Here is a 15,901-nt window from a genome sequence, read left to right on the forward strand (position 1 = left end):
ACACCAGTAGAGAGCAGCACATACATTAACACATAAATAAACTGAGTCAATGCCATGAAATAATGATAATCAATCAGAAACAAATAATCTAGCTGCCTTACATCAGAAGAGGTAGAAATATTTATTAATAATTTATTGTTTATTTTGTATGCTGCTGGACCTGGGTAACATATTTCATTCCTTCACGTTTATAATATGTTATGACAATAAGCTGAACTTAATTACACACCTCTATGGACCAATTTACACACCCTTAACATGTTATTCCTTTTGTTTTCTGCCAGATTAATCTTGCACAAAATCACTGCCTATTTTCTGTTTCTTTTATTAGTTGCCATCAAGAAGCAATCTCCAAAGCTGAAAAATGAAGCTAACAGGTTGTGTCAAAACATGCAGTTCCACAAATGTCCAGTAGAGGCCGGATACAAAAGCGAGTCAATCCCCATAGACCACCCATGTTAAAATGAACAACTTTACCGCAAAAATAAACATGCTTTTTAACACTAGCTAAACTAGCTACACAAAAGCAAAAAAACTAAACTCCCTAGCCAGAGCTAAACACGGTAACAACACCCACCACTAGTGATGTGTCCTTTCGTATCGAGTAATCCAGGCATTTTTATGTGAAGTTATCCAAGCTTGTGTTGATGACGTATGTGGTGACGTTAGAAGCCTCGCGAGCCAGTCGTACCATGTGACTGGTTCAGGAACTCTTCCAGGGTTTGACATGTGATTTAAAATATAAGGGGGAGTGAAGCGCAATGGATTCCCTGTTCACATTCTGTGGATTTTTGCCTGCTGTATCTTTGCTTGCAATCAGTTTGAGGCTCTTTTTTCCATGGAGCCTGCTAGAAAGAGAAGATTCTCCCCTGTCTGGGAACACTTTGACCTGATTTCTCCTAATAAAGTAGGCAAGAAAAGAAAAAAAAGAAACCGCCTGATTCCCAGCACTGTGGAAAAATTGATATTTTTGAATAAAAATTAAAAGTATTTAAGCACTTTACATAAAACCAGAACCTGACCCCAATCAAGCAGTCAAGCTACAAATCTCAAGTCTCTCCCCAACTTGTTTCCATTTCCCCCTCTGTCCCTGCTATCAGGAAAAACAGACACTATATTAAATACAAGCCTAAAAATACACATAGAAGTTTAGTACCTGAGTAAATACTGTGTGTTAAATCACTTTATCTTTCTATCTTTCTATCTTTCGGGACAGCGTAGCAGCCTATCTACCTATAGCACAGATTGCTAGACCTCTACTGCTAACTATGTAGACATACATCTTGCACTGAACTACTGCCAATACTCAACCATGTGTTCAAACAACAGTTGCTCAACAACTTGCTATCTAGTAATTATGATTAATAACATTCATAAAACTATAACATCAGAACAATATATAAAAATGCCATGCCTTACATAATGTATTATTGATACATTACAAATAGTCTGTAAAGCTTTAATTACTGTCTCAGATTTGAAAGTTGCACTATATACTGTAAAAACTCTATATGCTACTACATTACCAAAAGAAGCTTTCATTATTAACACACACAAAGATGTGATTTAATATTATATATTCATTTGTTGTCTTTAACCCACTTCTCATAGGTTGGCCTGGTTGAAGTTCTGTTGGGGCTCAACTTAGAAGATCATCACTCTGGGTTGACATGGTAACCTCTATCACCCAGCAGAAGACCATCAAACTCTCCTGTAATGTACACTGGATACATTAGAGTACATTGAAGAACATAGACAAGTCAATTATATTGTTAAAATCTTTATGCTGCTTAGCACATTGCAGTCTGTTGCTCACGTTAAACTCATCATAAATCCTCAAGTCATGAACAAAACCAGGCCACTTGACCTCCACACTAGAAATAATATATGCAGCACCACATATGATCTTGACAGTGCACACAATAACACATGTTGAACTACAATGCAGCCTTTAACATGTTGATACTGTACTCAATCTACCTGCAGCCTACCTGCACATTTATGCTGTGAATGCACTTCCTATTCACATAATCAGCTTCACTATGTGAGGCAACTGTGATGGGGATGTGTGTGCCATCTATGCAACCAATCACACTGAGAAATCCTAAAAGACATTACAATTACTAATCCCACTCTGACGTTGCAACATGATGTCATTAACAGAATATGATGTAAAATTAATTTAACAGATCTCTACATCATTGATCTGCAATCCTGTCAAACTCCTCCTTCATGACTCTGACAGGTTTATGTCCAGGGAAAACCACAAACATGACTTAAAAACCCTTTCAAGGCCAAGCACACTTTCCTGCCTCTCCTACACACAGTTGCCTTACTGAAGTGCTCTGCATCTCAGACATTAGATAGAAAAACTTCCATTTGCAAAGAACCACAGTGCAACACACAACATCTGCTGGGATGTCAGAGCATAACTGCAGTTGGTCATGTTGCAAATGTAAGGACAGATTAGGTTGTGGATGTAGATTATGAACTGTGATGTAAAACACTACCACTCTAAAAGACAACTGTCCACAAATGCAACAACATCTATGCACAGTCTGATAACAATCTCAAAGAATCCCAAAGAATATTTAATTCTCTACACAGTAATGCTGCTCCTTCATCCACTGCACCATTAATCAAAGGATATGACATTTTGACACACAGCAGAACTAGACTTCACAAAAACTCACCTGCTGACTGAATGAATGACAAAATCAAATAACATATGTGGCTGAAAAAGGCCAGAGGCAGAGAGGAACTCAAGGTTTACTGAGATAAACCTGGTCCCGGCCAGGTTACATTCATAGACTCCGTTACTACAGTAACTAACCAAAAGCTTTACTTGCCTCTCTTTCTGAAACAGGCTAGAGTTACCCCTCTGTCTCTAGTTTGAGCTACTTCCCCTTGTGAAACAGAAAACCCTGAGTTTCCCTCATTTCAGGGTTAACAAACTCAGACTTTTCACTAAACCTACTGTTACAAGATTTTTTACATTATCATTAATAATAATATAAAAAACCTTCTAACATTCCCTCCTGTTTATCATTAATACATTCCTGGTGTCCCGTCCTCCGTGCTGCTGAGTGTCTCTGTGGCCACATGAGCGGAGTCTGGGAGCAGCAGCGGCTCTGGGATTTACTACCGGGACTGAGGGAGCATCTGGATTAACACCACACACCAGATTTTTTATTTCTCTTTTTGTTTTGTTTTTTATTATTCTTTTTTTGAATTGTTGAAGCTTTTTTTTCTATTTCTGGGCTGAATAAACAACCTGCAGTCATGTCTTGGGGTCGGGATGATGTGAGCAAGCTGACAGAAAGTACCTACAAGGTGAGTGAGACCACAGCTGGTTTGTTTTTATTGTTAACACTGAGAGCAGAAATCAGCGTTTTACAGTCAGGTGAGGCTGGTTTGTTGTCATTTAAGGAAACCCCAAAGGTAAAAAAAAAATATTAGAATTTTTTATATATATATATATATATATATATATATATATATATATATATATATATATATATATATATATATATATATATATATATATATATATAGCTCATGTTTCTCTAAATCTAAATGCTAAATCTAAATGTTAAATCTAAATCTAAACGTTAAATCTAAATGTTAAATCTAAATCTAAATGTTAAATCTAAATCTTAAATCGTTCGCCAAGTGTAAAGCTAAATGTTTAGAAATTATGCAAATTAGGCAGGTTAACGCCTGTCTTCCACGCCCCTTGCCGTAGCCTCAGATCACGAAGCCCCGCCCACACCTCCGACTGCGGCTCAGTGGGTGATGCGAGGGGAAGAAGCAGACATGGCGGGCTCGCTCCAATCAGACCAACTCGAGAGGGCGGTTATGGCCGGTGTACGGGCTGCACTTTAGTCCACACCACAAACGGTAAGTGAAGCGGTTGAATTTCAACTCATTAGCTCATTCTGGACAGAGTTACTGTTAACTTAATGAGCCAGACCGACAGGCTAACGTTACCTTTCGTCAGTGTGATGCTAGCAAAGGTTATGTGATTCACATTAAAGATTTCCTATTGCTGTGTTTGAAAAACGTAAGCTCATTTAATCACTGCTTAGTGGGTACCAGTAGCAGCAGTGACCATGCTGGGCTGTGATTAATATGTTAAAATGTAATTTACAAGTAGCTAACGTTAGCTTGATTGCCAGCTAAGGTTTACCTGGTCTTTACAAGTCTAAAATTCCTCCACTTTAGGCCGCAGTCTAGGAGTTAAGCTACATATAGTTAGATCTTAAATATGTTGGTATTAAATATATTTAATATGTTGTAATATGTATGTTTTTATACACGCAAACCTTTAGTGATTAATGAGAGATCTTTATTTCCATCTGTAAAATCAACCCTGATCCACTTCTAAGTCATCTTGAAATTGATTCATTTATTGATAAGCCAACATTTAGTGTAGTTATTTGAAGTGATTTAAGTGTAGTGACTTGAGACACAATGTAGAAAGAGATATTAACTGAAACAGTGTTTTATAGGTTTGTAAGTAATTAACTACTTAAAACTGGATAATTACTTTTGCTCAGACTTTAACCAGTCTACCAACCCTATGTTAGGTACAGGGGCTTTTCCACCACATCTGACATTTAAAATATGGCCCTTTGTTTCAGGTTTCCACACCACAGATACCTCTGGCCGGGCCCTCACGTACTTCAAGTTTAGCCGCGACCACCACGTCACTAAGATCGGTAAGTAAAGCTGTCATATGTGGCCAAATAACGTAATGTAGGACACACTGGAAATGAGAACAGGTTGATATGTTTTGTGCAAATCAGGATACCTGTTGGCAAATTGAATTAAGCCTAGGATTGATTAAAGACGCACTTGATAGAATTAATTTTTTTTATTAATTTTGAAGTTCAACATTGGTCAAGGTAGGTTTATATAAACAGTGATGTGGATTTTTTTTTTCCTTGGATGGCATATATTTACATTCTGTGTGATACAAAAGCCTCCACATCACTGAATTTCAGCATATAGGCATATAGCATATAATTCAGATGTGTTGAATGTTTTAAAAGCAGCATCAGGTTTGTCAAAATGTATATTTAGTATTTTTGTTTGAAGGTCTGCGAGAACTTTGACCAAAGAAGAAATCATAGGAATAGTATGGGCACATAGTGAGAGGGTGGTCACAACAGCCTACAGACCAATCTACATGAGCTGAGAGAATGTGTGGACGACTGCCCTCCGACAGTTTAGCAGGCGTAGATTCGCTGACAGCACAGACATGCTGTATGTCACTTTTGCCAGCGATGAAGACACCAATGAGGATGCAGAAGACCTTGGAGGCCCCAGACAAGAATTCTTCCATCTACTTGGAAAAGCTGTCCTTAAAGACAGTGGAGCATTTGAAGGTAATCTTTTTTTGCATAAGTGCTGTGTAAAAAAATGTCATAGTATAGCATGTGGCTCAAAAAAGTCATAGTATAGCATGTCATCCAAAAAACGTCATAGTATAGCATGTCGCTCTAAAAACGTCATAGTATAGCATGTCGTTCAACAAAATGTCATAGTATAGCATGTCGCCCAAAAAATATCATAGTATAGCCTTTGGTCCAAAAAAACGTCATAGTATAGCATGTCGCTCTAAAAACGTCATAGTATAGCATGTCGCTCTAAAAACGTCATAGTATAGCATGTCGCTCTAAAAACGTCATAGTATAGCATGTCGCTCTAAAAACGTCATAGTATAGCATGTCGCTCTAAAAACGTTGTAGTATAGCCTTTGGTCCAAAAAAACGTCATAGTATAGCATGTCGCTCTAAAAACGTCATAATGTAGCCTTTAGTCCACAAAACATTGTTTTGTCCCGGCTGTCTGAAGTAGGTGAGGAGCAACACAAAAACAGTCCAAACGCTGGTTTCCAGAGGGTTAGACGAGTATTTATTTGAAAGAGTAACTTTACAACAACACAACATGTGAGGGGGTTAAAAGCAAATGGGTGTTAGTAAAATAAGAATAAATCAACAGAACTAAAAGTGAACTTCACGTTGACATTGATGGACATTCCAACCAGGAACAAAGTAAAAGATAATCAATACAAAAAAACCTCTTCCTGTTCACCTCTTAAAACCCAAAAACACACCGCAGTAGCACCTAAACTAAAACTACCAATGGGTTCCCTGTTTTCCTTTGTGAACAATTCAAAGGTCCCTCTCTGTCTCCCCACACATCCACCAACCACTGGAACACATCTCCAAAGTTCTGCTGGTCCAGCTCAGCTTCCCCTCAGAAGAAGTGCTGCCACCTGCCAGATGAAGGAGCCTTTTGAGAGGCAGCTGGCATCGTGATTGGACTGTACTTTGGTCTGTTCCAATCCAGCTTCAGCTCCAGAGACGGCAGGCGGGACGAGTCAACGGAGGCCTGGTGGACGAAGGCATGCAGCTGAGTACAATCCAGAAAACAACAGAGGAGGAGTGCAGCGGCCCAGAGCCAGAACAACCAGAGTAGCATCGTATGTCTGTTAGAAAACATCATAGTATAGCCTTTGGTATGAAAAAACACCATCATATACATCGTATATTGTACAAATAACAAGTCAAAGGAAAGAGACATACATTGTAGAATTGTAGTAATTCTGGGCTGACTGATTTACTGATTATCAGTATTTTATTTTTTACTGATTTACGGTAATAAATACATTTAAAAATGGCGCTACTTTGGCTTTGAACCTTTATCTACCTGTGGTCGCTCTGTCTTCTGGAGTGATTTGATTGGTTATACATCACGAATAAAACTCCTTTAACATCTGTAAACAAAACAAAAACATATCAACAAAGTTTTCTGTTAAAGTTTGTGTTCTTGTAAGTTTAACTCCAAGATTATAAATACTTTCATTTACTGCAAATGAATATCTGCTCCAAATGTCTCACTAATAATCATTATCAGCCTTAAAAACCCACAAAACACCCCTCTATACTCGACCACACTTAGTACAGTCCAGTTCCCCCTTCTATAAATCTGCTTGGAATCTTCCACTTCCTGTTTGTCAAAGTGGCCTTCTACCTGGACAGGTTTTGTTGGAGCTCATGCAACAAACATTTTAGGTAACTGCACTTTAATATGGATGGATGACACTGAATTAGAGTCTGTTTTAATGAGACTGAGTTAAGATGTGTAGCTCTGTCATTAAATAGGAAATTATTTCTCAGAATTCACAGAGAAAAGTCTGAAATGTTTGCTAGGTTAGCATCCCACATGTTCCTTGGCTCAGCTAAAGCTAACTCTCTCCAACTTCTGGATCTCTTGAGTTGCTTGTTAAATTATCTTGCTAGAGGTGCTGAAGCTCAGAAAGTCTGAGATGTTTGTTCAGAATCAGCTCATTCTCAAGTCTGATCTGAACTGTCCTCTTTTGTTTGAACTTTCCCTAAACTTAGGAGTTAATGACAGAGCAGCACATCCAGACTCAGTCTCATTTATGTAGAGATTAAACTTCAGTGTCATTCATTGATGTTAAAGTGCAGTTTTTCAAATGTTTGTTGCACATGCTCCCGACCAAACCAGTCCAGGTGGAAGATGATGTGAAGAGAAAGCTCCAGAGGATGAATATCACACATTTACGTTGGAAATAAATGTCCTTTAATTAGACATTGTCATGCAAAAGATGGATTTCCCTTTAATGATGTTCAAATCTTTGTTGAGTGTTTTGTTGATGTTGGTTTCTAAATGTTTTCTGACACTCGGCCCCAAAGATTAAAACCTTCTACGGCTCACAAGCTGCAACAATTCACACATTATCAACTATCTTTCTGACTAAACTAAGACAAAAAGTGAAAAACTGCCTGATTCCTGCATCATGAATGTAAATCTTTTTGGTTTTTATGACAGTAAACTGAATATATTTGGGTTTGACATTTTATAAACCAAAACAAGAAATGAATTAGTGGAGAAAACAATCAACAGATTAATGGACAAAGAAAATGTGTTTTCCAACATATATGGCTGAATTACTCCAACATTACAAGATATATACAATTTTAATTCAATTTTATTTATATGACGCCAATTACAGGTCAAATTGTCTCAAGACACTATTTTTATATTTTTTGTCATATTTAAAATATGACAAAGTAAGAAATTTAAACCTCTTGACGAATCCAATTTATTATTTGATTTTGAAGAGACTAATCAACAATTAAAATAATTTTCTCCACTAAAACTAATAAACATGAGGTCAAATAGAAGGAAGAGTTTTAAATACTGCAGTCCCACAATGACAAGAATAAAGTTTGTCAACAAAAACTAAATCTGCTGGTGGATTCCATTAAAGTCCTAATAAATGATAATAAAGTGTGATACTGAAGGTTTGTGGTGCTAAAAATGTCAAAGTAAAGATATGAAGTTGAACATCTGGATGGAGGTTGATAAAAGTTGACGTCCCTTCATTTCTCTGGAGCGACTCCATGGATTTTATGGATGGTGGTTAAAGACCTGCTCTTCTAGTGGTCTTCCTTCTAGTCGCTGTAAAAAGTCAGTCCATCCTGGCCGACTTCAACACCTCTTCATGACAACTTGTTCTGCCTCCGACCTGGTGGAAACTCCAGAAACTAGGGAAAACCCATGGAGACTCGAAGAACTCGTGGAGACTCGAAGAACTCGTGGGGCGGGGGAAGGTGTGGTGGGTGGTGGGGGAAGGTGGGGGAGTAGAGGGGGGAAGCCGCCACCCACCTCCCCGCCTACTCTCCGCCCTGACTCCACCCAGACTCCGCCTTGGCTCCACCCATGTGGTGACTTCAGGAACTACGATGTCAAAGGGACGACGAATTTATTTCTTTGTATCTGATCTGTAGCTCAGTGAGTTAAGGATTTGCCTATGGAGCTGCAGGTCGCTGGTTCAAGACCAGACACTTCTTAAATTTTCTCAAAATCCTGACAAAGACAAAGAAAGAAAAAGGCCAGTGGCGGGTCTTGAACCTGCGACCTTCCAGTCTGCAGTCCTCTTCTTATCCTCCTGAGCTACTCGCTCAGATACTAATTCTCCTTTTTTTTGCGCATTTATCATCTAGTTTTTGTCATTTTCGAGTTTTTTTTTAACTCGAGTCTCGTCTCGACCGTTTTTCTCAGGAGGTTGGACTTCAGCCTTTGTGCTGGAGGGTGGAACCCTCAGTTCCAAGACTTTCCAAAGCCTCCACACCTCCCGAGTCCTCAGGACCTGAGCTTTCACACAGTCTGAGGGCTGAAATTTTCTAAGTCCCACAGTACATCTATGTTAGATTGAACCTTCAGACAGTCTGAGGGCTGATATCTTCTAAGTTCCTGAGTAGTTCTCTGTTAGTTTGAACCTTTAGACAGTCCAAGGACTGATATCTTCGAAGTTCTTGAGTACTTCTCTGTTAGTTTGAACCTTCAGACAGTCCGAGGACTGAAATCTTAAAAGTTCTTGAGTAGTTCTCTGTTAGTTTGAACCTTTAGACAGTCTGAGGACTGAAATCTTAAAGGTTCTCAGTACTTCTCTGTTAGTTTGAACTTTCTGGTTAACAGAAGCCTTAAAACTTGTGACCATGAGTCTTGATTTCACATTTAGACCATCCATCTGAGTTCTTCTCAGACCTTCACCTGTGGGTTTTTTAGAAACAAACTTTGATTCTCTTCACTGAACAGTAAAGTTTGTGGAGATCAGAAGGTAACATTAGTTTGATCAATGCCTTCAACTAGTAGTAGACTTTATCTGGAAAGCAGTTTTCTGAAATGAGTTCTTAGTAAATCTGTCCACAATCAAACCAAGAACATAGAAAGAGGAAATGTTTGAAGAAACAACTTGATGTTTTCATTTAAGACTAGAAAACACTTTAAGACTTATCTCTTTTTGCTCTTTTTCATCGTTTTATTGTCTCTTCTGTTTAATTTGATCTTCTAAAGTTTAACTGGTGTCTTTTCAAATGTTTTGTCTTTAGTTTGATTCTTCTTAAATGTTTAGTTTTGCTCTTTTCTCACCTTTTATTCTTTTCTAATGTCTGATTTGATTTAGAAATGTTTAGTCTTTTTAATGTTTGTTGTTTTTTCAAATGTTTTATCAGCTTGTTTGAAAAATTTCCTTTTCTTTCTCAATGTTTAATTTTTTGATTAAATCTTTAAGGTTTTTCTTTTTAAATGTTTTACCATCTTTTAATGTTTGTCTTTTTAAATGCTTCATTGTATTTTCTGTTTAATTCCTATTTAAAGTTTTATTGTCTTTAAGATTTAATTTTCTAATTAAACATTTAATTTTTAAATTGTTTTGTCTTTTTAAAGGTTTAATAATCTAATTAAATGTTTAATATTCTTCTTGTTTAATTGTATTTTTAAATGTTTAATTAAAATATTTCATCTTTAATGTTCAATATTGATAAAAAAAATGTGTTTAATTTCATAATTACAGTTTTGTATCTTCTGTTTAATTATCTAATTAAATATTTTGTCTGTTTAATATAATTTAATTGCATTTAATGTTTAATTTTCTTTTTAAAAGTTTTATTGTCTTAAATGTTTTTTCTTTTGATTGAATTGCTTTTTTTAAATGTAGTTTATTTCTTTAATCTTTTTTTTCTGTCAAGATTTTAACCCCAACCTTAAAAATGAAATAAACCCTTAAATCACAATGAAAATACTTCTGTTGTCACAATCATGAGTTAGTCAATTATTCAGTTTATCAATTCAACTTTATTTGTTTAGCACCTTTCACACAGATGACAAAACTAAACAAGCAAAGAGAAAAAACTGCTAAAACGATGATTAAAACTCAAAAAAATATTTTTAAAAAAAGATTTAACATGGTAATAAAATCTGTTGTGTTCAGGGGATGGAGGGAGTTTATTGAAGTCTTCTTGGGCTCACATGGTAAATCATTTAAAATATAAACTTGATATTCAGTCTAAGGAAACTGCAGAGCGACAGAAGAAGCAACAATATCTCCTGTTTTCTCCTTTAATGAGTCGACTCTTCTTGTGCTTTCAGACCAAAGAACTACAGACTCTTCACAACCTGCTCAAACTCTTGGTACAGGACCTCACCACACGGGTCAAGAAGGTTTCTGTCTCATTTCTACTCTGAAGCTCACCTTCTCCTGCTCAAACTGCTGACAAATGTTTCTGCTGCTCTAAAGTCTGGTCTCCAGAACTTCCTAAAAACTCTCAAAGTCTCTTCTGCTGCAGGTTGCTTTGTAGAACTGTTCCAGAAAACCTCACTAAACCACATGGAGGAGCCTCAAGATAGTCGTCCAAATGAAACCTTACAAAAACCAAACTAACACAACCCAAACGCTAAAGTCTCCTGCAGCCTACCAGAGAAGCTCTGAGAACAGAGAATCAGGACAGGAACTCTTACCTTCTGGACAACCAACGCTGGTTCTCAAACAAGAATACAGAATGTGTCTGACCAAAAACCTCTGAAGACTCACTACAGCCAAGATAAAGACACAACTCAGCTGTACCAAATCCACTAATCACTGCACACATTAGGACCATGTGATAACTGTGGCTAAAGAACCACATTTACCAAGACAACTATCCAGTACAAAGCCCTAAAACACACCAAGAAACACATTAAAGATGATTTTACTGCTGGAAGCTGCAAGCCAACGCCTAAAGAACAAACTAAATCAATGGAGCCAAACCCAGTTCACTGGTGAAGAGAAGCAGAGGAGATGTTTGTCTGCAGCTAAATAAAGCAGGAAGACACTGAGCTGCTCAGGTGTTCCTGGTAACACCAAGCAGCCACCTGGACAGCCAATAGGAACACAGCCACCTGGACAGCCAATAGGAACACAGCTTCCTGGAAGTCCAGAGGGCTGGCTTAGTGAAGGAAATTTAATTTAAAGTTGAAGCAGAAAGTTAACAAAGAAAGTTGAAAACCACCTTCTGATACCTGAAATCTCTGAGTTTTCACACAAAGAACACCTGAACATGTCAAACTGGTTCCATAGTAGAACCATCATTGTAAAAACTGTCATAGTATGGTGTGTTGCTCAAAATACATTAGGACCCGGCTGTCTAGGGTCGCCGAGGAGCAACACAAAAACAGGACAAACGCTGGTTTCCAGGGGGTTAGGAGGATATTTATTAGAAAGAGGAAGTTTACAACAACACAACATGTGAGCAGAAAAATCACAAAGTCTGTCTTTAGTTCAGCTGAAAATATTAGTTGTCAGAAATTGAAGCATCTGAGGGCCTCTTCAAAGGAAAACGTAGTTGATGAAGGTGTTCTGGAGCAGGACCAGAAAGACCACGACCAAGAAATTTTGGACGACATCCTAAACTATGAGGTTTTTGTCATATTTTGGACGACATACTAAACTATGAGATTTTTGTCAAGTTTTGGACAACATACTTTTTTACGGCCTACTTTACATTATTTCATCATATGGCACGTTTTTAAAACATGCTGAAAAATCGCTCTTTTTTTCGACAGTATACTATGGTGTTTTTTTGCGCCAAAATTCATGATGATTTTTTTTTCAAAGAAAACCTTTCTGGAGTGTTTTTCATGGCCTAATTTACATTATTTCATCATATGGCACGTTTTTACAACATATTTGAAAAATCTCATTTTTTTTCGACATAGTATAATATGGCGTTTTTTTGCGCCAAAATTCATAATGATATTTTTTTCAAAGAAAACCTTACCATAGTATTTTTCACGGCCTACTTTACATTTTTCATCATATGGCACATTTTTACATGTTGAAAAATCGCTTTTTTTTTTACATAGAATAGCATGTCTCTCTAAAAACGTCATAGTATATCATTTTGCTCTAAAAACGTCATAGTATAGCATGTCGCTCTATAAACGCCATAGTATAGCATGTCGCTCTATAAACGCCATAGTATAGCATGTCGCTCTATAAACGCCATAGTATAGCATGTCGCTCTATAAACGCCATAGTATAGCATGTCGCTCTATAAACGCCATAGTATAGCATGTCGCTCTATGAACACCATAGTATAGCATGTCACTCTAAAAAAGTCATAGTTTGGCATGTCGCTCTAAAAACGTCATAGTATTTGAGAAACACTGTACTAAGGCTAAAAGTTAAGATAACCAATATTTATATACATTAAATCTCACGTATTAACAGCATGTGATAGTAGAGAGCTTGTTTTCTTTCACAACTATGTTACTTCATTAATTTGGATTGCAATAACTGAAAATGTACAATACAGACATGAGTGAAGATATCAGTGTCACATGACGCTAGAACGTTCTTCTTTCTTTACTATGGGATTTATTTTTTTATTAGTTTGTCTCCTGTTCTTCAGTTTTACTAATCTTTCTTTGTTGCATCACCTTTATTGCCCCCTAAGGTCAAAGCATTATTAATTCTTGTGTTCCAGACACAGTTTTGGGCTAGTTTGTGACTGCCTCCTTAGCTAGCTGCTAGCCTTAGCTGCTGTGAGAGTTGCTAATTTCCTGATTTGTGGTGCTGGCTGTTTTTCTTGTTCAGGTTTTACAGGCTGTGTAGCATGAAAAAGTGCTGCTTTAGGTGAGTCTTAGCTAAACCTTTTTGCTGACATTCCTTTAAATCATTCTCTAACTGTGGCAGGACGATGTGTTTGCTGCTATTTTCATATTATCTTAACCAGGAAGTGAAACTGTCTCGTATCTACTATGTAAAACGTGTTCATACAAAGGAATAAGGACAACAAGAGCTCTCAGTTGTCATACTCTTTATTCAGTGGTGCGTTCAGGGACCTGCGGTAGCCTCCAATGACTCCCCGCAGCAGGAACAACAGAGCTTTTTGCACATAGAAAAAATATATTAAACAGAACTTGAAGAGATAAAAACAGAGCATGTTGTAGCTTTAGTCTCTTTATGTTCAGACACCGACTGGAAAACCACATTCCTGTCTATCAGCTTAAGTTTTGACCTTTTTTTTATTATTATGAACCAAAAAATGCAAACTCAGGGTCAGAGTTAATAGGATCACTTTAGCTGGATTAGTTTAAAAACGAGGAATTTGACTGGAGTTTTTAAACTTGCACTCGTTGCTGTGGTTTCAAATTAAGTTTCTATGAAGCACGTACATTTTCTAGGCTCGTTATCTAGAAATAGTTTCAAGAATTAAACCAGTTTTCAATTTGAATCAACTTTTGGATGTTTTTTTTTAATATTTCCACCATCTAATGCTTCCGATTTATCTCCATACAGTAGGAAAATCAATGATCAATCTCAGTAAATAACAAAATTAGCGCCAATTCTGCAGGTAAATAAATGGAAGCTACTGGCTGCCTGTAAAAGTAGGAGACATCCAACTATAGAAAACAGCAGCATGGTTCGCTGTGCAGCCTTCATTTCAGGAAGAAGAAAGACTCTTTGTGCTATTTCTAGATAACGAACCAGCTGATTGTTGCCTTTTTAAGGTAAGGAGCTTTTAGAAAATGTGAACCAGAGCAGAAAACAAACAGGAAATGATCGATAATGACCTGTGGAACGCAACCGCATTTAAGCTACAACTTCAGAGGCTTTTTTGATATTTTCGTGAATAAAACAACCTGAGAAACTTCATTTAGTCGAGTCGCCACAACAAAGCTTTAGAGAGGAAAAAGGGAATTCACAGGAGGGAGATTTATATTAGCATCTTATTAACAAGAAAATGGCACTTCATTTAAAGAAAACAAAACAAAAAAAACACACCTTTTCTCTTTTATCTGGGCGAATACTGCAGATAATCGTCTATTTATTCACATTCACACTTCCTGTTGAGGTTTTAAATGAAGACGTGCAGAGTGAGGAGGGAAAGAGGACAGAAAAAACACAAACATATGAAAGGAAAGAAAGAAAAGAGTTGGAAGACATAAATAAGTTGACAGATGATGACATTTAAATAAACCGGGGCGGTGAGTGAGACACGGGGAACAGAAGTTAATTCTAGGTTTTTTGTGTTTTTTTTAAGGTAACATTTTTCTATTTATGTATTTTTTTAAACCTTTTATGTTCAACAAATAGAATTAATAAGAGTAGCAGCAGCAGGTTTTTTAATTTTTTGAATGTTTTGATTTTTTTTGCGCTCTGTTTTTCGGCTGCAGGGGATGATGGGAGTTGACTGCAGGTCGACCGAAACCGCTTCGACTGCCGACAGGGTTAATGCCGCGTTGTTTACTCATTTCTTGGGCAATGTTTTTGCTTCGGAGCTGCCACTGTCTTGATTTTGATACATGGAATATCTCTCTCCGTCCTCGTTGCTTATTTCTGAGGTAGTTGCCCGTACATGTCGCTAATTTTCGGGGTTTCATTTGAAGGTGTCGTCGGCGTCAAGGCAGTTTCGGCGAGCAGCTTCCGGTTTGGTCTCTAGGAGGCGCTGACGGGCTGCAGAGGCGGGCAGGGCGAGGAGTTGCCCTCCTGTCGGGGCAACAGGACACTGCAGACGCCGAGGCCTCCTCCTCCTGCCCCTCCAGACGACGCCCCCTCCTGGACGGCCGTGGTGTTGGTGGTGTCTTCGTTGTAGAGGCGCTTGATGCCGTCGTAGAAGTCGTCCACCTCCATCTCCTCCACCTGAACACAAAGACAGACGTTTATTGTCGAGGTAACTGTCGTTTTAATTATCAGTTACTCTACTGGTCGCCTTTAGAGCTGCACAATGAAGTAGCTGGTTTAGAAAGTGACCAAAGAGAAGAGAGTAAGCCAGTCTGTACATCGAAACCAGCCTGTAGGTTTGAATATGTTAAAGAAAATCCTAAAAATCAAAAGAAAATCGCCAAAATTCCACCATTTACTAGAGCCAGAAACTGTAAAAATGGACTTTAAACTTTCTGACAGTCCTTGAACTACTCACCAGTCAGAAAAGTTAACCAAAACCAAATTTAAAATCATAATCGTTTATCAAAATAGCTTTATGTCTTATTTTAGATGTCCCAGTTTATTCTTGGATTGGTGACACCTGTGGGTACTGGG

At 37.6% G+C, this 15,901-nt stretch overlaps 1 protein-coding gene and 1 long non-coding RNA gene across 2 annotated transcripts in view; one reads left to right on the forward strand and one right to left on the reverse strand.

Moving 5' to 3' along the window:
- Window positions 1-14,813, forward strand: LOC129350978 (uncharacterized). The gene is made up of 6 exons (XR_008604579.1): window positions 1-3,333; window positions 3,746-3,900; window positions 4,644-4,721; window positions 5,287-5,390; window positions 6,186-6,490; window positions 10,969-14,813. It is a non-coding gene; the product is annotated as an uncharacterized LOC129350978 (long non-coding RNA).
- ccni (cyclin I) overlaps window positions 13,662-15,901 on the reverse strand; it is a 23,430-nt gene continuing 21,190 nt past the window's right edge. Inside the window, exon 10 of the mRNA XM_023291033.3 lies at window positions 13,662-15,502. Within this exon, the coding sequence (XP_023146801.2) occupies window positions 15,299-15,502 (204 nt within the window). The 3' untranslated portion in view covers window positions 13,662-15,298. The remainder of the gene's footprint in view (window positions 15,503-15,901) is intronic.

This window comes from Amphiprion ocellaris, chromosome 17, assembly GCF_022539595.1.
Source record: "Amphiprion ocellaris isolate individual 3 ecotype Okinawa chromosome 17, ASM2253959v1, whole genome shotgun sequence".
NCBI lineage: Eukaryota > Metazoa > Chordata > Actinopteri > Pomacentridae > Amphiprion > Amphiprion ocellaris.